The 21,879-nt window shown below is 50.8% G+C and overlaps 9 protein-coding genes across 9 annotated transcripts; 2 read left to right on the forward strand and 7 right to left on the reverse strand.

Moving 5' to 3' along the window:
* Positions 1-260: 260 nt before the first annotated feature.
* Positions 261-657, reverse strand: BDZ83DRAFT_594967 (uncharacterized protein; the record flags this gene model as incomplete). The annotated part of the gene is made up of 3 exons (XM_060506751.1): positions 261-314; positions 367-531; positions 589-657. 3 exons carry the CDS (start codon positions 655-657, stop codon positions 261-263), a joined length of 288 nt encoding a protein of 95 aa, XP_060357414.1.
* A 1,221-nt stretch (positions 658-1,878) lies between these two features.
* Positions 1,879-2,385, reverse strand: BDZ83DRAFT_798095 (uncharacterized protein; the record flags this gene model as incomplete). The annotated part of the gene is made up of 4 exons (XM_060515917.1): positions 1,879-1,990; positions 2,044-2,121; positions 2,245-2,262; positions 2,320-2,385. 4 exons carry the CDS (start codon positions 2,383-2,385, stop codon positions 1,937-1,939), a joined length of 216 nt encoding a protein of 71 aa, XP_060357415.1. The 3' UTR covers positions 1,879-1,936.
* A 1,428-nt stretch (positions 2,386-3,813) lies between these two features.
* Positions 3,814-4,250, forward strand: BDZ83DRAFT_658266 (uncharacterized protein; the record flags this gene model as incomplete). Its single annotated transcript, XM_060511028.1, has 3 exons — positions 3,814-3,876; positions 3,942-4,133; positions 4,197-4,250. 3 exons carry the CDS (start codon positions 3,814-3,816, stop codon positions 4,248-4,250), a joined length of 309 nt encoding a protein of 102 aa, XP_060357416.1.
* Positions 4,251-4,972: 722 nt separating this feature from the next.
* On the reverse strand, positions 4,973-6,299 carry BDZ83DRAFT_758778 (peptidase family M28; the record flags this gene model as incomplete). Its single annotated transcript, XM_060515089.1, has 4 exons — positions 4,973-5,209; positions 5,295-5,599; positions 5,662-6,097; positions 6,147-6,299. 4 exons carry the CDS (start codon positions 6,297-6,299, stop codon positions 4,973-4,975), a joined length of 1,131 nt encoding a protein of 376 aa, XP_060357417.1.
* A 1,081-nt stretch (positions 6,300-7,380) lies between these two features.
* Positions 7,381-8,243, reverse strand: BDZ83DRAFT_594968 (uncharacterized protein; the record flags this gene model as incomplete). Its single annotated transcript, XM_060506752.1, has 2 exons — positions 7,381-7,909; positions 7,981-8,243. Coding segments are annotated over 2 exons (792 nt in total), but the record flags the coding sequence as incomplete, so codon positions are not given.
* Positions 8,244-9,007: 764 nt separating this feature from the next.
* BDZ83DRAFT_658268 (uncharacterized protein) lies at positions 9,008-10,963 on the reverse strand (the record flags this gene model as incomplete). The annotated part of the gene is made up of 1 exon (XM_060511029.1): positions 9,008-10,963. One exon carries the CDS (start codon positions 10,961-10,963, stop codon positions 9,008-9,010), a length of 1,956 nt encoding a protein of 651 aa, XP_060357419.1.
* A 3,355-nt stretch (positions 10,964-14,318) lies between these two features.
* On the forward strand, positions 14,319-15,413 carry BDZ83DRAFT_594956 (L-asparaginase; the record flags this gene model as incomplete). The annotated part of the gene is made up of 1 exon (XM_060506750.1): positions 14,319-15,413. One exon carries the CDS (start codon positions 14,319-14,321, stop codon positions 15,411-15,413), a length of 1,095 nt encoding a protein of 364 aa, XP_060357420.1.
* A 171-nt stretch (positions 15,414-15,584) lies between these two features.
* Positions 15,585-16,607, reverse strand: BDZ83DRAFT_225304 (emopamil binding protein). Its single transcript, XM_060501766.1, has 2 exons — positions 16,292-16,607; positions 15,585-16,216 (listed from the first exon to the last, which is right to left on the reverse strand). The coding sequence occupies exons 1-2, from the start codon at positions 16,542-16,544 to the stop codon at positions 15,756-15,758; spliced, it is 714 nt and encodes a 237-aa protein (XP_060357421.1). The 5' UTR covers positions 16,545-16,607; the 3' UTR covers positions 15,585-15,755.
* Positions 16,608-17,045: 438 nt separating this feature from the next.
* Positions 17,046-19,591, reverse strand: BDZ83DRAFT_644619 (major facilitator superfamily transporter). The gene is made up of 6 exons (XM_060509764.1): positions 18,987-19,591; positions 18,848-18,924; positions 18,438-18,760; positions 17,848-18,345; positions 17,620-17,780; positions 17,046-17,562 (listed from the first exon to the last, which is right to left on the reverse strand). Exons 1-6 carry the CDS (start codon positions 19,299-19,301, stop codon positions 17,185-17,187), a joined length of 1,752 nt encoding a protein of 583 aa, XP_060357422.1. The 5' UTR covers positions 19,302-19,591; the 3' UTR covers positions 17,046-17,184.
* Positions 19,592-21,879: the final 2,288 nt, after the last annotated feature.

Here is a 21,879-nt window from a genome sequence, read left to right on the forward strand (position 1 = left end):
GGATTTTTCATGAACATCGCGACGGGATAAAATTGTAACGTGATAATTTTTGTTTGCAAAGGACGTGCAACTCAGTGGAATTGAGGTAAGGTGATGCGCACATACGTCTATTGTTCATGTCCAAAGGACTCAGCTCTGCTCCAGATCCCAGACGGGAATCGCTGATGTGAAATACCCATCAGCAAACTTCTCTCTATCGAGCCGGGCTATCTAAAACTGAAGGATCATTCCATCCTCCCCTCCAACTCCCCTAATTGAGTCTATTTGGGGCATCCAATACCCCAGCCAGTGACAGTGTCGCAGCAGTCGGCATCCTATTGAGCAATCAGTAACAAGATCAACGACAGTGAAATTGCAGTGGCTTACGCAGGTGGCGGACACAGGAGTGTTAGTGCCCTGCTTCATGACGTTGTAGCAGAAGTTGGCCGAGTTGGACGCGCACCAAACTGAATCGCCGTTCTGGTTCATGCAAGACTTCTGGCCCTTGCCCCAGCAGCAGTCTGTCTGGGGGTAGTTGCGTCCGACTTTGCACTATCTTATTGTCAGCTGCTTTATGACTGAGAAGGATTGAAAAGATAGAAGGCTTACCTCGGCGGCAAGAACAGCAGGAACAGCAACAGCTGAGAGGATGGCGGTGATGACGACTGAGAACTGCATTTTGAATGAAGGTTGATGATCGAAATCTGATCTTGAAATGAGAGTTGATATAGTAAAGAGTGGAAGACTGGTAGTTTATTGGATGTGTGAAGGTGAGGATGATGAGAGATAGAAGACATTTATGAGGAATCGTCAACGCTTCTTATATCCTCCAAACCTCGTGGATGGTTTTCCCAATTCTCCTATTAACCCGACACGGCCATATTCTCGGTGATCCCGATTTCAGACTAGACCCACGACTACTCAACTCTGGACAGGATAATCTAAAGAAGTTTTACCAATGCAACGAGACTGGACTAAGTTCGTAGAAGGCGGTACATTCTCTGACAGTCCGGTGCGCCTACGACTGATTCGAGATAAATTCCCATCAAATTCCGGTATCCACAACACCTCGTAGGGCTGTGAACGTGCCATGCCTGACTGCGGTACCACTCAGCGGTCCAAAACTACAACCCGACGCCGCGCTATATTTACGAGTGCAGTGCATTGATAGTCTTGACTCAAGCATTTTCGGCTCAAGAGGGCGCGATACTGAGGACTTGAGTTGATTGAGATCTATCTGTACCTGACTTGCATGCACCATCACGGGCCATCTTCTGCTCCAGGCCATTGGCACGAATATGACTTACGACGCACGAAAATAAGCTTTACAGGGAACAGCAGTTTGATGTGAGACTACGAGCACAAAAGCGCGGCTGTCAGTTGATAAATGCTTCATATTGGAGAGTCTGTTTTATGGGGGTAGTGCACATAGGGACATCGATCAAATCTAAGTGAACCCCGCATACCAAGCCAGAGTTGTTAAACGGTAAAGCGCAATTGGAAAGGCAAAGGATTGCCTTCGAGAATAATTAGACTTTTTTGTACTCCTAACTCCTGCCAAGAAGCGATGGTCTGTGATGGGTCATTATGATAGACAAAGAATGAAGGAAAGATTTAGACATGGTGGAAAGAGATTGGCCAGACTCGTACGGATAATTTGATGACAACTCGAGTTCAAGTCTAATATTAGTTGTGCAAGATGCATATTTACGAGAGGATTGATTGAATCAATTTATTTGCAGTACATCTGTTTCGTACTCAGTTTCCTCTCAGAGAAATGAAAGCTTGATGATAAATGGAAGTCTGTCACTTGATCCCGCTAAGGTACTTGAAGGTGAAACTTTCATACAGCGAAGAACGTCATTCTCTTGTAATCTCCTAGATGTGCTATGACCATCTCCTTCTATCTAAATTGAATCGATCCCAATCCGCTAGACCATCTATCCTCATAGTCTATCTATTTGGGGCAGCCGGTTCCCCAGCCGTTGAGAGTGTTGCAGCAGTCAGCGTCCTGGTATTTGGTCAGTAAGAACTAGCTCATCTCGAATTAACGTTAAATCTTACGCAAGTAGTAGACACCATAACGCCCCCGGGTCCCTTGACATTGGTGCAGTAGTTGGCAGTGTCGGCCTCGCAGAAGTACTATCCTGTCCGTCAATACTATTTCCCGCCATCGACCAAAAGAGGTGTACACACCCGGTTGCTATTCTGTCGAAGGCAGGACTTATATCCATCATTGCCTCCCCAGCAGCAGTCAGTACGAACAGAGCTTCCGATCGCGCACTGCAACTTGTTAGCGAGCCTATATCATCTTATTTGGGCCTATTGCGAAGCACATACGTGAGCAGCCATGACGGTGGAGCCAGCGGTGGCAAGAGCGGCCAAGAGAATGTTGGAGAACTGCATTTTGAAAAATGGGTGAAAAAGTGAAGATGATAGAAATATTCAAGTAGTGAAAGAATGTGAATGAGATTTGTTAAGTTTGACTTGTGTTGTAATGATTGTGGGTGATGAGTTAGAAGAGCGAATGGTGAGAGGAGAGCCAAGTCGATAACTTATATACACGAGGGTATCTCTTCATCGTAAAGGATTAAGGTACGCAGTCAACAAGCTCATCTCCAATATCCGGCAACGAGACACCAATCATGGCGCTATGGCTGAGTCGGAAGATTCTCTATGGACGACCCAACCACGGTAAAGACGGTGGATGCTTAGTCTCGTTCCATCAGAAAAGCATGATAAGTTGGTACCCCAACTTCATCTGAAGATACGACCTGAAGTCAAGAGAAAATTGTCAGGGATATCTAGTCAAATTACGGTGATGGGCCGAAGCTCTGGCCAGACGGTGGGACGTTTGCGAGCCCTGCGACGACTTGTCGAGCCACCAGAAGGCCCGAGTATGAGCTATTAATGAATACGCTTGTTCATTATACCTTGATCTACAGTCTAAAGTGAAGATCCTGGGAGGTAAATTCAACTCCCATTTACATAGAATGCCGTGTCATGGTCGGTTTCGGATGCCCAAGCGGTAGTTGAGTCATGGCTCCGTGATAACTAAGCGGGGGTCCAATTGCTTGATTGACGTGTCCTAAATAGGCAATTTCAACATTTCCATCTTCTCGGCTCCATGACTAGACGAACAAAGTTTGGACTGACTTGAAGATCCAGTTCGTCTTTACTTGTGAGGATACGGCTGGGCATCCCACCTCCTGCTCGGCATCCCCGTATAGCCGCCTTGGTCTGCACTGTCAATCAACCCAAGACCGACATGATCGGCTTCCGGGTTCGTCTAATGAGACTGACTCGGCTTGATTAATTGCCTAGACGCTCACTTGTAAATGGCTTCTTGCGGATAATATCGTAACTTGTTGTCATCCGTGCAGCCTGTGGGTCGTCTTTTGCCGTTTGATACAGCTCAGCCGCCTTTTACTCGCGGCTTTCAATCTTATGGCCTACAGACTCTACTTACTCCTTTATGTTGAGTTTGTAGGCGTACTTTGAAACGCGCCGTATTGATTACATTTTGCCCCGTATTGATTATTCTGTAGAGTCTGTAGCGTTCCTGAGAGACTATCATGAAAGGCCTGTTCTCGAGTCCGAAACCGAATCACACACGTAGTCATTCGAGCCGGCGATGCCGTCTTCGAGCATCAACGTAAGCATTCCACTTTGTATAAAGCAAGACTCAAATTCCCACACAATCCAACTATTCTCATCATCACACTCATACAGTCAACTCACAGTCTCTCACTACCAACACACTCTCTCAATCATCCCACTCTCACTCACTTCGTTTTCAACTTCACAACTTTCCACCTTTTCAAATCATCCACCATGCAGTTCTCCAAGATCGCTCTCATCAGCCTTGCCTACACTTCCGGCACTCTCGCCGCCTCGGTGAGTCTCTCAATTCAGTTGCCTTGTGCCGTGTGCCTTGTTTCAGCTGCTAACGAATAAAACAGTGCCGCATCTACAGCTGGTTGAACGGCGAGGCTGTCCTCGATAACTGCTGCTGGGGCAAGGGCCAAAAGGCTTGCACCAACCAGAACAAGGGCGGCACTGCCCGTGGCACCAGTGCCGCTTACTGCGCTGAGCAGAGCGCCAGCTTCTGCGAGAACGTCATGCTTGGAGGCAACCCGATCACCAAGACTTGCGTAAGCTTTCTCCTCAAAGAATTCTGCTTCTTTTTGTACATGTACTTACACTTGATATCACAGGATGCCGACTGCTGCTCCACTACCACCGGTTGGGGTATTGGCTGCCCCAAATAAGGGCATTTGGAATGGATTCACTGGAGGATACTAGCATGCTTTCTTTGTCCGTAGATAGATCAGTGAATAAGACCAGTTGACTCTTACCAAGCCTCAAAACTATGCTTCTGATGACCTCGTGGTTCTAACTCGGCTGTTTCAAATTTCAATTTATATTCCCTGAAAGGTAGAAAACACTGGGTGCTGACTAGTAGGGGAAAGTATTTGCGCCTCGTGGCTGAACAAGGCAGCTCACAAAGGGGGCCTGGGGAACCATAAGCCACACGGAATACCCGCGAATATACACACACCACCCAGTTGCCTGGACAGGGCTATAGAACTAAAACTGTGAAAGGAGGGCATGAGCAGCCTCTGATGTGTACATGACCTAGTGGAGGAAGTATTCACGCGTAATTGGATCCTGCAAATGTTGCGAGTTTGAAATTGGTGGTCCTACATAATGCCACAGACAGCTCATTTTTTGGCTTTCGTTTTTACCTAACTGGAACATTTCATTCCCAACCTGTAATTACGAACTTCGTTGTTTAAAAGTCAAGTCCACAACTACGGAAATTCGGTTCTTGCGAATTATTGGATCTGTTATCAGATTACACTAGTCATCATTGGTTTCTCCATCAGGCATGCGCCGTGGCCTACATAGGCAAAATCTTGGTCTGCTATGCATATTTTTGTGAGATCTCACGCCTTTGAGGCATTCGTCCGATGGTTTCCCGCCTCGAACATCAGGCAAAGGGCCAATACGCCAGCTCGTACACGTATCCGGTCGCCATCTTCGCGTGCTGCAAGACGTGATCAAACGAGACATACTCCATGGTATCATTGGGACTGTGAATGTACGGGTTGTGGTTGCCGAAAGGCGTCTCGAAGATGAACGACGACGGATAGCCATTGCGGTTGGCGGACGCGTGGTCGGAGCAGGCATATCCGCAGACAGTCTCCTCGTAGGGGATATCAGTGTACTAGTAAATAAGACATATGTCAGCACTCGCGCATCTCAGACCAAAGGTTTATCACGAAAGCAGTCTAGAGATAATAGCAACTCACGGTGTCAATGACGCGCTTCATGAATGCAACCTGGTCGAGGTCGACCCAGTCCGTAACAACGCCGAACCTCTCGACGCCATCGCGACCAACGTAGCCGACCATGTCTTGCTGCAGCATTGACACGACCTGGCGGCTAGAAGCACGGTACTGGGTGAAGATGTCCTGGCTTCCGAGCAGACCGGCCTCCTCGGCGCCGTACCAGTGGAACTCTAGGGTGTTCAGGATATCACCAGACGCGATCTTTGGATCGGAGAGGAGGACGCGGAGGACCTCAAGGATCATAACGGAGCCGGAGCCGTTATCGTCTAGTACAGCAGCATCATTAGTCTCTTTCCCCACATCGATGGTACTTTAATGCAGAGCTCACCAGCACCAGGCGCACGGCCAGCGCCACGATCTCCAGAAATGACTGAATCCAGATGCCCGCCCAAGACAACGGTCCGCTGGTTACGTCCGGGAATCGTAACAATAATACTAGGCTGCGACCACGCGGTATGGCGCACATAGCGGATGTTCGCCGTGGGGTGCCCCGCAACATCCAAGACGGCACTGATCTGCCCATACAGCCACTCTGCGGACTCAACGCCCGTCTTGGAGAGGTAGTACCGGTTGTGGAAGGACGAGAAGCGCTCAAGATGCGCACGCATGTTGTCCTTGTTCAGCTTCGGAATCAGGGCGTTGACGTGGCACGTCTGATTCATTTCCGTTGGGAAGGGGAGGGCCGCGAGGAGCTTGAAGTCTGCGGAGGAGGCGACGGCGGGAACATCTGACCATTCTGTGATGTCGAAGAAGTGGACGCGTTTCTGATCATGTTAGCTACGCTCGCGGGATTGAGAAATAGAGGTCACGGACATCCATCATCTCCCATTTCTCCTCCTCTGTGACGGTGACTGTCTCGCCTGGAGCAATTTCTAGCGTGAACAATTTGTTCGGGTCACGGGGCTCGACAAACGAGCCGGCAGCCGAGCAGGCGGCAAGGGCCGCGAGGAGAGGAGTCAGGCGCATGGTGACAGCAAGGCTCCGCAGCTAATGACGATGAGCGATTGAATGAAGTCCTCCCGTAATGGGTCCTACTAGGTCGCCTGGGCCCTTATATACTCGTTCCATCTCCCGAGGCGGTGGGTCGATGCAATAAGATGCTATAGCTGATCCCCTCGCCTAGCGGCATATTACAAGGGATATCACGATTGCTGACATCCGTCCGGAGGAATACTCGAAGCTCGGCAGAGAAGTGACTCCAGTTGAGGGGTAATGGTATCTCAAGCGCAACCGGGGCAATGGTCCCAAGAGCGGCACAACTCAATCTCATGTATGCCGAGAACTATAACGGGAAGCTGGAAATTTTCAAAAGCTTAGCTCGCGCGTTGGCGGTGAGTTGGGTGCCCTAAGTGCCAAAGAGAAGCCGACATTGCGAACTTTTGAGTTGGGAGGGCGTAAAAAGTTCCTCGACCCATATGTGAAGGTAGATCTGCAGCTCTGTAGAGCCATTGACCAATTACCGGGACGATTCCTTACCAGAAACAACGTCTGTGCTGACAAGGCGAGGAGATACTCGCTTGGCTGTCACCTCGTCCGAACTTCCAGGACGGTGTCGGTTTTCCTCCATTATCTCCGCCGCTGCTTATGCAGCTCGAGACTTACTGCGTCTGATTGTTTCCTTGTCAGGCATGGTGGATGTAAAGCCGAGAGTTCCGACGGAGAGAGATGATATCTTGGAAGATATAAAAATACTGTTTGAGTGTCATCTGGAATGCGCCGAGTCGATGATGCGCCAAGAGTATCTCTATTCGGAAGGTAACCTTTAGCCAAGACGTTGCGCGGGGACTTGCGACTGAGGGGTTGGAAACAAAAGTCAGCCAGCTTGCGGCAACAAACATCCTAGCACGCCAAGTGTCGCGTAGGATGACCTTGGGAAATCAGAGCTCCGTGCGCGATCCGCGGGGATGGAGAACTTTTGGGATTTTGATGATGATTGAGGATCGTGTGGATGAGTATGTGAGGGCGGGACCTCGATGACTATGTCAACTTGTCCTTTCGAAACCCAAGACGGTTGATAATATCAGAGTACCGATTCGCTACAGGATGTTCACGAAAAACTCAACAAAGGTTGTCTCTCAAATGGCCCCCATCCCTCATCCATGCCTTCGCGCAGGGCGATCACAAGCAGGAAACCTCGCACACATCCAGCAAGACTATCATTGACCACAGTCCATCCAATCAACCGATACCACTCGACCCAAGATGGTGAGTACGGCGGGTACTTGACGCGAAAAACCCAGGATATCGCCACGAGAGTAAAGGTGATGCATTGGATAGCGAGACCAGGGAGACTGAGGGCGCCTGCGTTGCCACCTCGGGAGCGTATTTCGCGTGCTTGTGGAACTGCGGCGACGATGATGAATGCGGTGGAAAGTGGAATGAGGAGGACGTAATGGAGTAAAGCGAAGATATCCTGGGCCCATCGACGGGGTTCGGATCGGGATGATGGCAGGCTGGCGTCTATGAGGACTGGAAAGATGCTGAAGAAGAGAAAGACGACGAAAGATGTGATGGCGGCTCCTCTTTGGATTCTTTTTTCGGGGCTTTGTGACGCTTTGCGGATAGACAGAGTGAACCTGGGGGAAATGGGGTAAGCCCAAGCTCATTGACAGGTTTGCAATCGCTTTTGAATCTTCAGAATCCTCACAAGTAGAGAGAACAAAGCCAGACAATCATCAGCTGGCCGAGATTGAGCCAGTCGCCCGCTGTGGCTGGGGTATTGACAAAGGCGTCGGGTCGCAGAGATGCGCCATTGTTGACGTTGAGAAAAAGGCCGATGGTGAGTTGTTCTGTGACGCTCAAGAGGTTGAAGAGGACGTAGTACAGTGAAAGGCCGTTGCAGTGGCCTTGTTCGCGGAGTCGATGGTATTGTGGTATGTATGAAGTGAGGCTTACGAAGATCAGGGCTCTAAGTGTCTTTGGTCAGTCCATTGCAGACAAGGGGATACCCATTCCTAGTCATCTGTAGGCAGTCCCCTTTTGGTCTCCCGGTTGCTTGTCGTTGCCATCATTCGCAAGGTCTTGATCAACAAAGGTACGACTGATGGGCAGCTTAGAGGAGAGGGCAGCAGTAGCGTATGGATGAGTCTCAATGGAAGGTTACTCACACTCTGGCAAAGTTAGGCAAGATATTAGGAGCCATCGTGAACCTAGCGATAGCGGAATCGCGATGCCGAAATTTTCGCAATGACTAAGAAAAGGTCGAAAACTCAAGACAAATGGGTACCAACATTCTCTCTCCAGGAAATCTGGACGGGATGCAAAAAAAATGGAGTGAAGACCAGTCAGAAATGCGGTCAGTTGGCTGTTGTATGTTGCCTTCGAGTGATCCTGTAGGATTCAGGCATCCCATCACGTGGTTCATCGAGTCACGACGATTTGATTGAGTTAGAAAGTTCCGAAGGGTCCACAACTGCAACATCTCAGGATCGCCAGCTAGCATAAAGGAAATCTCAATGCACTTGCGGGAAGTCAATGGATTATTAGGGCTATCTCCTATCTCATCTATCGGGACTCCATGTATTATGGCATAGAGCCGCATTTCCTGATTCATTAATCCATTTGATCATCTTATGCAGATCCTAGGCCAATAGTATGGCCAACCATGAGCAAACAGAGCCAGTCCAATCCTCGACCGTACGCAATTCTCATTCATTACCGTCGACCTACAGCTTTCAAAAGATGTAGAATTTTATGGCATACTTCTCACCAAACTGCCAAGAGAAGTCGCAGTGCTCTCCGCCCCAGAGACGCATCCGGGTCTGACTGGGGTCGTACAGCTTGAAGGCCTTGGTGAGGAGGATGTCGAGGTCCATGTTGCCGACGGTAGTATCCTGGCCCCAAGGCAACCAAGCGATACGACAGGAGCCGACCTGGGCAAGGAGGGTGGCGTGGGTGCTTCTGAACTCGTCTCTACTGAACTGGAAGCGGAAGCGGCGGATAGACATGAAGTTGCGGAGCTTCACACAGTCGGCGATGAGGGGCGAGTCGGGCTTGGCGCCGCCCCAGAACGTGATCCGGCCGGTGCATCGCTTGGAAGGGCCGAGGGGCGTGTCGTGTCTCTCCAGTCTGGTGCCAAGCGCCTTGCTGTCAGCGAGGTGAGTGCTGAGGAAGTTGGCGTTGATCTGGGCTGTGATGTTGACGCCGTTGCTGTCGGTGACGGTAAAGTCGACCCAGTTCAGCGAGTCATCCGTGTTGCTAAGGATCATGGCCATTTCTGCTGTAGCGGCCATGTCTTCGGGAGAGCCAGACTTGACCATCATTGCGCCTTTCTCCGCGATCTCTGGGACGGAAATGGCAGAAATGATGTCCCGCTTGCCTTCCTCGTAGTGTCTGGGAATGTGGCCCTTGGGGGCGTTGCTGTCTCTGTAGATGAGATGGAACTCGCTCATGTGCTTCAAGTGAGTCTCTTTCGCAAAGCCACACATAGCGCCCATCTTACCAATGGTGTAGTCAGGTCCGGCTTGAGCTCCGTCCCAAAGAAGCATACGCTCAAGGAAGCTCGCGATGTCGAAGCCGGTGAACGTGACGTTGTCGGTGGTCAGAGGACGGAAGCCGACGGCACAAGTCTCGTGGGCGGCGAACGGGACCAGTTTGTAATATTGGTCACCAAACACTGCGACCTTGGCTGTGTTGAGCTTGAGGAAATCGAGAAGCTTTCCACAGTCCCTTCTGAGGGGGCGACCAGACTCTTGCCAATCCGCGGAAAGCCACATAGCATCACAGTAGGGCCCTTCCGCTGGACCACCAAGTGTCAAGTCGAATTCCGGTTCGTCGCCCTTTTTGGAAGAGATACCAATGTCGGTGGCATTGACAGTGTGGGCAGTCCCACGACCGGAAATGAAGGCGGAGGTGTTTCTGGGGATGTCGTCGAAGGACTGGACAATGAGAGGCGCGTCACGCTTGGTGCCGCGAGTCTTGAGGGTGGTGCTGTTGTTGTTCGGGATGAAGGTATCGTTGCCCAGATTGAAGGCCGGTTCATCGAGAGGGCCGCGCTGTTGAAGTCTCCAGTAGACAGGAGCAAAGCCTGAATCGCCTTCATAGACAGTGCAATCAGCCTCACCAAAAGCAGACATGCGGCCCTTGTCAGTCCAGGCCTTGCGGCTCAGAGATCTGTCGAGGAAGTTGGCCATGTCGCCGCTTGAGAAGACGACGTTGTGGTGGACGGTGCGAGTGCGGTAGGCGCAGGAACCGACAAAGGCGACCTCGGCCCAGCGGTTGAGGTCGATCTTGTTGTCGAAGTAGAAGTAGACGGGGTGGCTGTGGCAGAAATCGTAGAGGGCCTGACAATCATCGCGACGAGGGGTGCCTTTGCCGCCATTATCCTTCTGACTGGCGCGGACGGTGCAAAGCTCCATAAGCTTCGGCACCTTCTTGGTCTTGAACTGCCTGCCAATGTCATCGGGAAGTTTGGAGACGTCGTCAGCCATGAAGACGCCAGGAGCGACGTGAATCACGATATCGGAGCCGTTGGAGGCCTTGAAGGTGATGGCGTTGTACTCCGCGATAGGAGCAGGAGCCTCAGCAAGGGTCTGCTCGAGTACAACGTGCTCGGATGTGATATGCTCGGGGACCGCGCGTGCGAGAGCCACCGCCGCAAAGGCAAGGGCCGGCGCGAGAATTATTCGCATCGTGAGACTGGAGAGGCGATACCGTGTCTCTGGTCTTGAGGTTGTACTTTTGCTTTGCGTAAGGAGAGTTAAAGAAAGCCAAGTCGCGAAACAATTGATGGTTGGGATTTTAGGAAAGACAGAGAAAGAGAAGGCCAGATGAAGGGTCGATGAGGGAGGAAGAGTAAGGAAGTGAGGAGGGAATCTTCGTCCAAGAAGGCACTGACGGTGAAGTGCTTCTTTGTTCTGGTTTGTGGGGAGGAGGAAAATAAATCAGGTCTTGGTGGGTGGTTGGCTCAGGGAAGGTACTCGCCTAGCCAGGCGGCGAAGAGGGAGATCACGGGACTTGCTTGCTTCTATTTCCTTTTTTGAGCAATTAAAGCGTTGTTAGAGCGGTGACCGTAAAGATTGTCAGATGAATATACGTCTGAATCAAAAGGGGAAGGAGCTCTCGCCCAAGGGGCTAGGTGAGTCGTGCCTTCCTGAAGTTGTTATTGCGGCTCACCTAGTTAGCCCAATAAGGAATCGTAGGTGAAGAAAGGCTTAAAGCGGTCAGAACACGGTGTACACGTTACTCTTCACTCTTTGGGACATCAGTTCTCGCCTGATATGTCGCGTACGAGATTAGAAGCTGGAATGCAAAGACACGAATCTTACGTAGAGCCACTTTCGAATTTTGATTTACCTATCTGAGAAAATGGTGCCTCGAGAACGCTAATTTGAAACATCTGACGACAGTAGAGCATGGTACGAATATGTTGACTTGCAATGTTGAGCTGGGAGTAAGCAGAGATCTGAGCGGTGAACATCCCTTGCAGGCACTGAGAGACCGCATGGTCACACACGCCAGGGTACCTTTGGGTTGACTACTTTGCAGTTCTGATTGTTGATGCATTGGAATGGGTGACTTCTTCACTGCCAGAGAGCTGCAGAACAATCATCTTTGGGAACAATGACCTTACCTGTGACGTCTTTTTTGCTTGAATAGCGGCTTGGTCGTACAAGTTGAAGTATCATTCATGCAAGGGCAAGTAGCAAACTCCTCTCACGTCTACAAACTAATTAAATGCGATTTCCAAATTGTGGGGTAATATTGTTGCTGCAATGATTTGTTTGGTCTTATTTATCTGAGTTCGATAAGGAAATGATGGTTGCCCATTGACCGCCCCATTGTAAGACCGGGAGTGTCAATTAGAGTTGACGAGAACCAAAGCTTCAACGCTGTCAAGCACGAAACTCTAGTTGGAGTTGAGAGCCGCTAATCTGACAGAAACGACTTTATGTCAACCTCCTTCATTCGTCATTTAGTACTTGGCAATCCTATTCTCTCACCGTGTCTTAGATTAGATAGGAGAAGATACGGCACAAAGGACGGACCATTCCAGGGATAATGAAACGAATGAGATCACAATTGACCAGCAGTGCGCAAGTTCCGATTCAGTCAGTATTTGGTAATAACCAGCTTCTCTAAGTTGTTCTAGGATTGCCTCACGCTCGCTCCCAATGTTGGGTGCCTTTTCAATTCTTGTATAACATCAAAATTTACAGTCTGGGAATCGCGTATCCCAAAGTTCGCTCTGTCAAACCGTTGCGGACGAGCACGCCCGCCTTGAGTAATGCAAGCGTACCTTGGGGTGTAATAGTAAAGTGCACCTGGCATCAGGTAAGTAATAGTGTCAATGTGAACAAATCGAGGAAGGAGAAGATATAAAGTTGAGCAAGGGACATCTCTGATAAACCTTCGATCAATAACCAAGCTACAGCCTGGGTGAGGTAGGTGAAATGATACGTTTACGGTTGTCTGCTCTACAGTCAACATTAAGGCTTTCCCATAGATAAGCAACACACTTGAGAAAAATGTAATCGCATTCATTGCTGAATTTACTATGAGCTGTTCGATTTCGAGACCGGATGCAGTCTACATATGCTCACAATGGTACACTTCTCCTCCCCATGTCTCCTCCCTATGTGCACTAGCAATTCTTAAGCTGGAGTATGTCCGAAATAACCCTCGATATCGATCTAACAGACCACGGTCATCAATATGACAAACAATTGAGACCTTAGTTGCAGAGTTTTCGACTTTTTGCAGATGCTTTGTGTAGATGCGGCTAATACGTAGTGTGCGTTTAGCTGCCGCTGGCTTCTTGGACCTTCCCTCATATGAGCACAGCCGCACAAAGGCTCATCTAGAGTCTAGCAGTGGGATGCCGTGAACACAAATGATAGCTGTCATTGGAATTGAGAGTCTTAGTCAATCGTGCCAGATCGGGATATTTCAAGCAAAGCACCCGCACCCCAACGAAATCGGCTATCTATCCGGAATAAGCACACTTTGGCTCCCATTGAATCATACCGTAGCTCATGTTCCCGCTGTATGATTGTCAACGTACGTCTGTCATGCATGTCAAACCTCTGAGTAAATTGGTTCGGTATCGTTGCTAATGGAGTGGATCGCCGGAACCGGAACCTTGGACCGGGGGCTGGGAATGTTTCCCGTCTGTTATCAAACGAGTCCGAGGAACCCCCCGCTAGCCGACGAGTCATTTTCGCGCCTTTGGGCCCCGTCAGGCCCCGCAGAAACATGTCAACCCCATAGAATGATCCGGGGCCGCCATGCAATGCTGCAATAAACAGCAGCAATAAGCATGAACTAGCCAATTCCCCGGGTTGGGTCTGTTGCTATGCCGTAATCTTATTCTGCCCAGACCAGTTGATCTCCTCCAGCTATCAAGATAAGTACCAGATAAGACCTTTCCTCGTCCATTCACATCCCATTACAAGCTGACAAACATCGAATATGGAGAGACTCGAGAACCCATCCACCGAAGCGGCCCAAGATGGAGACCATCCCCGGGACTTAACCACTAGGTCGGTATGGCTCTGCCGACGACGGCACTGGTCACTTTTTTGCCGAGCTGATAAGAGAAAACCCGAGAGCACGGAACCAGCGTTCGCCTGCTTTAGCCTCGAGCGCATTCGGAGCCCAAACCCACGTGTGATAGGACCCAAGCCGTGGAGATAAGGTCGATGATGATTTTCTGGTCAGAGTATTGGTCAATTGGAATATCTTCCATGATTTCTAGCGCGGGCATGGAAGGGCCGGACGAGTGATTTTTCCCACAAGCCGGATATTGACACCGGAATCCATGGGAATTCGAATTGTTTCTTATCGCCTTGGCTACAGTCACGTATTTCGCGATAAGTCGTATCCAAGAACCGCTATATAAGACAAAGTAAATATGCCGCCAAGTTCCGTTGTTCGACCAGCCAGCAGAGCAGTTCAGAGCATCTCCCTCTTCTCATAGTCACCGTTGTCCTCTAGAAAACCACCCGCAACATCGGTGACTATCTCTCAGCACGACAATCAGCCAAGATGCAGACTCGCAACCTCCTCCTCGCAGCCTCTCAGCTGGCTCTCGGCCTCGCGGCCCCGGCTCCGCTCCCGGCATACAACCTTCTCTCCACCCGCGAGACGCACTACAACGCCAGCTTGCCCAACATCACAATCTTCGCCACGGGCGGTACCATCGCAGGTTCGGCCTCCTCAAATGCCCAGACCACAGGCTACCAAGCCGGCGCTCTCGGCGTCGACATCCTCATCGCCGCCGTCCCCGAGCTGTGGAATGTCTCCAACGTCAAGGGCGTGCAGGTCGCCAACGTGGACTCGGGCAGTATCACCCCCGGCATCCTCCTCAACCTCACCCGCCTCGTGCAAGAGGCTCTCGACGACCCCTACTGCCAGGGCGCCGTCATCACCCACGGCACCGACACCATGGAGGAGTCTGCCTTCTTCCTCGACGCCACCATCAAGAGCGAGAAGCCCGTCGTCGTGGTGGGCGCCATGAGACCCGCCACCGCCATCAGCGCCGACGGCCCCATCAACCTCCTCGAGGCCGTCACCCTCGCCGGCAGCCCCGCCGCCGCGGGCCGCGGCACCATGATCGTCCTCAACGACCGCATCGGTAGCGCCTACTACACCACAAAGACCCACTCCAACTCCCTCGACACCTTCAAGGCCGTCGAGCAGGGCTACCTCGGCTTCTTCCTCGACATCAAGCCCGTCTTCTACTACCCTCCCGTTCTGCCCCTTGGCCGCGCCTACTTCAACGTCACCGAGGCCTCTGAGCTGCCCGAGGTTGACATCCTCTTCGGCCACCAGGCTCTCAACCCTGCCCTCGCCAACGCCGCCGTCGCCAGCGGCGCCAAGGGCCTCGTGCTTGCCGGTATGGGTGCCGGTGGATGGACTACGCCCGGCCGCAATGCGCTCAAGACGCTGGCGCAGGAGAACGGCACGCAGATTGTTGTCTCTAGCAGAACCATGGGCGGATTTGTCGAGGATGATGATGCGCTTAACACTTACGGTGGCTGGAACTTGAACCCGCAGAAGTCGCGCATCCTGTTGCAGCTTGCGCTTTATTCTGGCTACAGCTCCTCGCAGCTCGAGACGCTGTTCAAGTTCGCTCCTTAGACGGGATGAGACATGACACTGAATTATGAGATTATGAGTACATAGATATAATAATAGAGAAATAGTAATTTTTATCATCAGAAATGTTCAGTTCCGTGATGTCTCAATTTTTATCTCGACCTGCCAGGTGCACTGGGCATAACTTTTCTGGTAACGCCAGGCGACTTTTCGATCCCAACAACCATGTTCGTCTTCTCTATTTTGAGTCCGGAGGTCTTCAGACGCATTGCCGAGGTATTGCTTTGATCAACATCTAACCCAGTCAAAGATGAGATTAGCTCATGTAATCTCAGCTTCCGGTGCTGTCGCAAGAGTGCCAAGGCAGTTCCCGCCAGACAGGGATCATATATCCTTCTTCAAAGAGCTCTTCTCCAACTCCGCAACCTTTGCAAAGACCCGCTTTGTCTCCGCGCAGCTCTTGATAATGAGATAGAACGGGATAATGATCCAAAAGGCATTGAAGAAGACATAGTAACACCAAAAGTAAAAGTCTTCAGGCCGGCAGTAAATCATCTTGGCAACGAGCTTGTCGAACGAGCACGTCGCAAAGTACAAAACGTCGCCGTAGAGCTGACCGAGACTAATGATGATCTGCAGCGGATGGCGGAGGGGATGCCCGTTGACGATGAAGTATGCGCACGCGAAGGACAGCGGACCCCAGCAGAAGGCGGTGATGGTCTCCATGCAGACGATGAAGGAGTCCTGGGTCAGGTAGCGGGAGTCGGAGAGGGAGTATTCTTTCCAGAGCTGGCCGAAGATGTGTAGGGATGCTGGCATGCTGGATTGGTTGTATGAGAAATAGCCTGCTCGGGTGTTAGTCAAGATGGTCCCCGCCAATGCCTAGGTTAAAGCTGGGTGGTTGAGCACGGGTGACTGACCTTCGAAGAAGAGGTGGATAAAGGCGCTGAGAGTGAACCACAGTGCCGTGGCAACCTCGCCATTAGGGAGGTTTGGGCTCGTTCTCTTGATGATGCGATATGTCGGTACGAGGATGGCGGTTGCACCTGCGGCAAACATACCACGCAAAGCATGCGCGCCAAACGTGTTGGCAACGTAGCCAGGGAGTACAGCCTGCGCAGGGAAGTACGGATGAGCCGGGATAGTGGCGTTCATGACGATTTCTGCAGCCATGGTAGGAATCTTCCTGTTTCGTTCTCAGCCCTTGGTTCTGTTTTCTAGTCAAAACCACTTACACTGAAGGGAAGTTCGTGAGCTTTATGGATGTCAGTTGGAGGATTCAATTCCCAAGATTCCCACGCTTCGCAATCCACTCTGCCACAGCCGGAAAAGCTGCCATGCGCGTCGTGCGATTTTCGGCTCTTGTTTGTACAGAGACATCTGCCAAGTGCTAAGCAAACTAACATTCTATTGGCCACAGGGTCAGCATAAGCAGCCAAGCGAGATTGCACCCGCGTCGTATTCGGGTTCAAGCATTTCTGTCTGACAAAACCACGGCCGAGAGAGTAGAGGAGACTCAGGAGAGGACTTTAGCGCTATTCTCCGGGGCCCCCAGGTGCAAAAGCCCGATCCGGGATCCACACCTGGAGCCCGAGTCTGCCGGCGCCCGAAAGTTCAACACCGGGCTGTTCCACCGAGTGGAACATGACACGGAAGAGAACGCACCACCAGTTCCTGGAAACTGAACTTCTAACATCATGGTCTAGATATCTATGTACTAATTCTTATTACTTGTGAGTTGGGTATCTTACTACAATCTTTACATCTCGTCACCCCATCTAGCCTCGAGTCTCGTTTCCATTACCAAGGCACTTCAGACGTCGCCCTTCTTTTCCCCCTTCTTCTTACGGATATCGACCCAGCCCATACCCCACGAGAGCACAAAGGCGAGACCACCAATTCCGACCATGAGGTAAAATACTTCACCGATGCTCTTTGAGTACGCCACCAACACGCCCGGCAAATCGACCTCCGGTACAACAGTCCTGAACCCCGTGCCGCCCGCAGCCAGTACTGTCTTCACGTCTACTGTTGGAGCGTACTTTGCTAAGTTTTTGCCCAGACCTTCGCTGAAGATGACTTCACCTGCTGTCAGGAAAACGGCACCGCCAAAAGTCTGCAAGAAGACGAGCATTGCCATCGATACGGAGAGGGTCGCGGGCGGGATGTTGGCTTGGACGGCGATGATGTGCTGGAAAAGCGTGAATATTAGCTTAGCCTTTCCAAGTTGCATGGCAGCATATCTCACCATTTGCATACAGGCACCACGGCCGGCGCCGAGGAGGACTTGATATCCAATCCACTTGGCAGAATCTGTAGACGGATCCCAGGTAGAGATGAGGCCATTGCCGATTGCCGATAGAACGGAGCCAAATACGGCCCAGGGGAGGTAGTATCCTAGCCTCCCGACTACGAAGGATTAGCATTTCCACCATACCATATTCGAGTTTCAAGGACGCAACAGCCGTCAGCTTACCTAAAGCCCCAGATGCTACAGCAAAGACCAACTGGGCAATGATGGTCGGCAAGAAGTGAACACCACCCCGGAATGGCGTCTCACCCTTGACGCTCTGGAAATACATTGGGATGTAGTAACTTGACACCTGGGTAATGCTCATGTTCAAGGCTCCAACCAGACTGCTCGTCAATACGATCCTATTCTTGAACAAGCCCATTGGGACCATGGCTTTGTCGTCGCCTTCCCTGTGCTCCCAGAAGATGAATAGCCCAGCGGTCACGGCAGCGCCGACGAACAAGCCGATAACTACCGATGAGTCCCAGCTATAGTCATTGCCGCCGAACTGCAGAGCGAGAAGGAACATGATGGCCGCGGGAGCGAAGAGAGTGAAACCGGGAAGGTCGAGGTGTCGGGGTATCTGGAGGAAAGAGACGGGCTTGGTGATCTTCGACGGGATATGGATCAGGAAGAGCATAGCTGCAGTAACTGCACCAATCGGAAGATTGATGTAGAAACCTGTGTCTCAAGTTAGTATTATTTCCATTTACAAGTTGTAGTCCAACAACCAATTCATTGAAGAAATTAAGCAGAGAAAGGAGAATACTCACACCAACGCCAAGTCGTGTACTGCGTCAAGGCACCTCCCACAAGAGGTCCAGCGACAATTCCGATATTCGAAATACCAATCATGATCCCAATGATTAAGGGTCTCTTTTCCAACGGAACGGTGGCGCCGATAATGGTCAATGAACCATTGAAAAGTCCACCAGATCCCATGCCTGAAACAGCCCGTCCGATGATGAACAGTGTTGATGAATTAGAGAGGGCGCAGATGAGGGATCCGGCCTCGAAGACGAAAAGGAAGGCGAGGAATATTTCTTTCGAATGACGATGGGTGTAAAGCTTGCCGGCCAAGGGCTGCAGGGCGGCACTAGTTTGAGATACGGATCAGCTCGATTGATTCGAAGAGCACGTGGCTCGTACGCTGTGCCTTGTAAGAAGTAGAGAGTTGACATACCCACACAGACTGTATGCTGCCCCATACCATCCAACGTCAGAAAGAGAGTTGAACGCTGTTGTGATCTCCGGAACGGCCTAGACCCAGTGTCAGACTTGCCATGAGCACGTCACCACATACGTCACTAGAACAACGGTACCGTAGTGATAATAGACATGTCCAGCATCATGAGAAACACAGTAAGCGTTAATGCCGCCAAGACAAGGATGAGCTTGAGGCCCTCGATGTACTCCTCCTCGGCTTCCTCTTGGTCCGCCGCCGTGCTTCCCTCATCTTCAGTACCGGCTTCCTTCTTCTCGGTCTGCTCAACGTCCGAATCGCTTGCTGGTTGCAGTGGCTTTTCCGACATATTGAGAACGGCAGAAGTGGTCGATGGTTGTGTCATGGCCGATGCCGGGGATGTGAAGCGGGTCTCGGTGAGCTCTCGGGAGCTTCGTGAAGTAGACTGGTCCATGTTTAAGGTCTGTAGAAGATCTCGTGGAGTGCCTGGTCATCAAGGGAATAGTCTGGATGAACCTTGGCACATCTTATGTAGCAGGTAAAATCAACTCCGAGAACAATACGACACGCTGGTGCGCGTGCATGTAAGAAACTCATAGCCGGATTCTGAACTCCGTCTCGTAACTCCCTACATCCATCCTTAACCCCGTCGAATCAACAACAAGCAAACGCCAGCCGGCATTTTCTGGTCCTAACCCGCTCTCGGGTGTCCAGACTCGCTTAACCCGGGTCACGGTGTAAGGCTGACAATAGCGCAATTGCTGCACATCCGGGGTTCACACTAACCCCGAGGGGACTTTGGTAATACCTAACCCTTCACACCACATCAAATTTCCGTTCACGCGCCAACGATTGGTCCCAACAGAGTGGAACATACGGCTCGGGCATACTTGCCCCGTTCTCTACTAACGTATCTGGTCATTCAGCTTACTTTGGAATGCTTACCTAGTGCGTTGGCTGTTTTATTAGCCGTTTGTTGGTTTTGAATTCGGGAGGATTCGACTAGCTGCATACAGAGAGAGATTGATTACGAGTCAAAACCCCCCAGCCGGGATTTGGTGCCACGAGGATCTTGAAATCCGTCCGGTCACCCATCCCGTTTCGATTTACGGCCGCTGCAGCAATAGTCCGAGCCCACTCAGCCTGGCAGCTGGTGTTTTCCAGCAAACGATTCGGATCCGGGCTTGGCCGGTGCAGGTAGCCAGAACTCGGAGACTTTGCTGGATGGTGAGGTCTCGATTGGCCCGACGATCAAACCGACATATCGGTATGTACCTATAGGCTGAATCTATGTTCTCATTTGTAAGCCGCATTGGCTCCTTGATCCGGTCCCAACGACCGCACGTGTTTTCATTGGGAAACCGACAAACACAATACGTTTATGTCTTTAACATCAATTCCATGCACAGATTTAGCGAATCTACCGTCCCCCATAGCCTACTTGGGTAAGACGCAAAGTATCACTGCATAAATGTGATGTAAGACAGGTGGGTATTTCCGCACTGGTGACCTGGAATTGCACGTGGTCTTCTTTGCTAACGATACATCGCTAATACACTGGAAGCAGCAAGGAGATCAGGTGGGGTAGAGCCGAAACTCGGTCACTCCCATGAGTTAACTAGCTACCTAGATTGATGAAGACCAAGGAGCCACTTGATGAGGACTTCTGCTAGCAGCAGTCATGTAACCCAATCGCGGATAATTACAGTATGATACCACAAACAGATTCCGCATTAGCAAGCTCTACATTACACGATACTACCAATTCCTTTCAGAGGAACGGAATTTCTCTCCGTGGGCCTTTCGAGTTGGGGCAAGTTACGTTTTCGCACCATTCAATGTGTCTCGTTGCTTCATCTCTTCGATAAGTCGTAGGATCTATGTTTTCTTCCCAACAACGCACCGTATCCCATTCGTTGAAATCTTTTACTTTGACTGTTTTCTGCCCTTCTAGAGTAATTCGTGACTCCTCCAATCTCCAAACGTATTCAAAGTGACAAGTTTTACAGCTAGCCACATGCGTGGAACCTCGGGGCAGAAAGGGATGTATGCCGTGTGCCAGGAACTTTTCCTCTGAGATCAGGACGGCTTGTCGCATAGCATGCGCAACACTCCCTGTCAGCTCTCATGATGGTATGCTGATGACATTGTCGTTGAGTATTATATGCACCTGTTTCCCTGAAGCACACGCAGAGGTGCCAACTAAACGGTGCCATAAATGCTGTGTCTGTAAACATCAGATGAGGGCAGCAGAAGTCGCCAAAGCTTTCTTGCAACCGACTCAGAGCATGGCGAAGAAGCTTTTTCGTCAGAACTTCTCCTTCTCTCAAGTTCAAGACTACGAGCTTCCAGCTCAATTTGAAATTCAAGAAGGAGTCACTGGTGACACTGTGGTGTTGAAGTTATTTTGGCGCATAGATTATTACAGGGGCCTTCCCATGCTACCCAACTCTTTGTACACATGCTACGCAATCTAAGAATGGGGTTCGCTGGAATATTACCTTAATGGTTTCCCATCCTAGTTCTTCTAAGTTATAGGTCGCCGCGTATTCCCAGAGTTCCGCCCAGGAGATCTAAACGTACGAACATAGTTTCAATTTTCCTTCGTAGCCGATACAGATGCGGTAATCCATATCTAGACGAAGTTAATCACTGGAGAAATAGGCTAAGTCGTATTACCTCCCGCAACCGTCGCAATAGGGTCGTAGTAGTAGTACGTACTCTAATATATCGCACGCGCGCCCTGACGCATTATTACGTGCTTCCATCGAGTACGAGTGGTGGTGGTAGTCCTCTCTGGTCCCATCTGAAAGTTTAAGGCGATGTTGTCTAAACTCGTAAGCCGCGCCCCGAAGATCAGGCCGACCTCGGTTTTGGCTGCACGTCTGGCACAAAAGCTCGGTGCGGCGCAACTCTTTAATTTTAACTAGCTCGTCAAAGGGAATCTGGAATAATACTGGCGGCGAGAAGCGAGGTGGGATATTCGGGGCACTCAAGACTGCGTGCATCAACTGTTGAAGCTGTTGGCGCCC

This window comes from Colletotrichum acutatum (genome assembly GCF_030867785.1).
Source record: "Colletotrichum acutatum strain CBS 112980 chromosome Unknown BDZ83scaffold_266, whole genome shotgun sequence".
In the NCBI taxonomy this organism is placed as follows: Eukaryota; Fungi; Ascomycota; class Sordariomycetes; order Glomerellales; family Glomerellaceae; genus Colletotrichum; species Colletotrichum acutatum.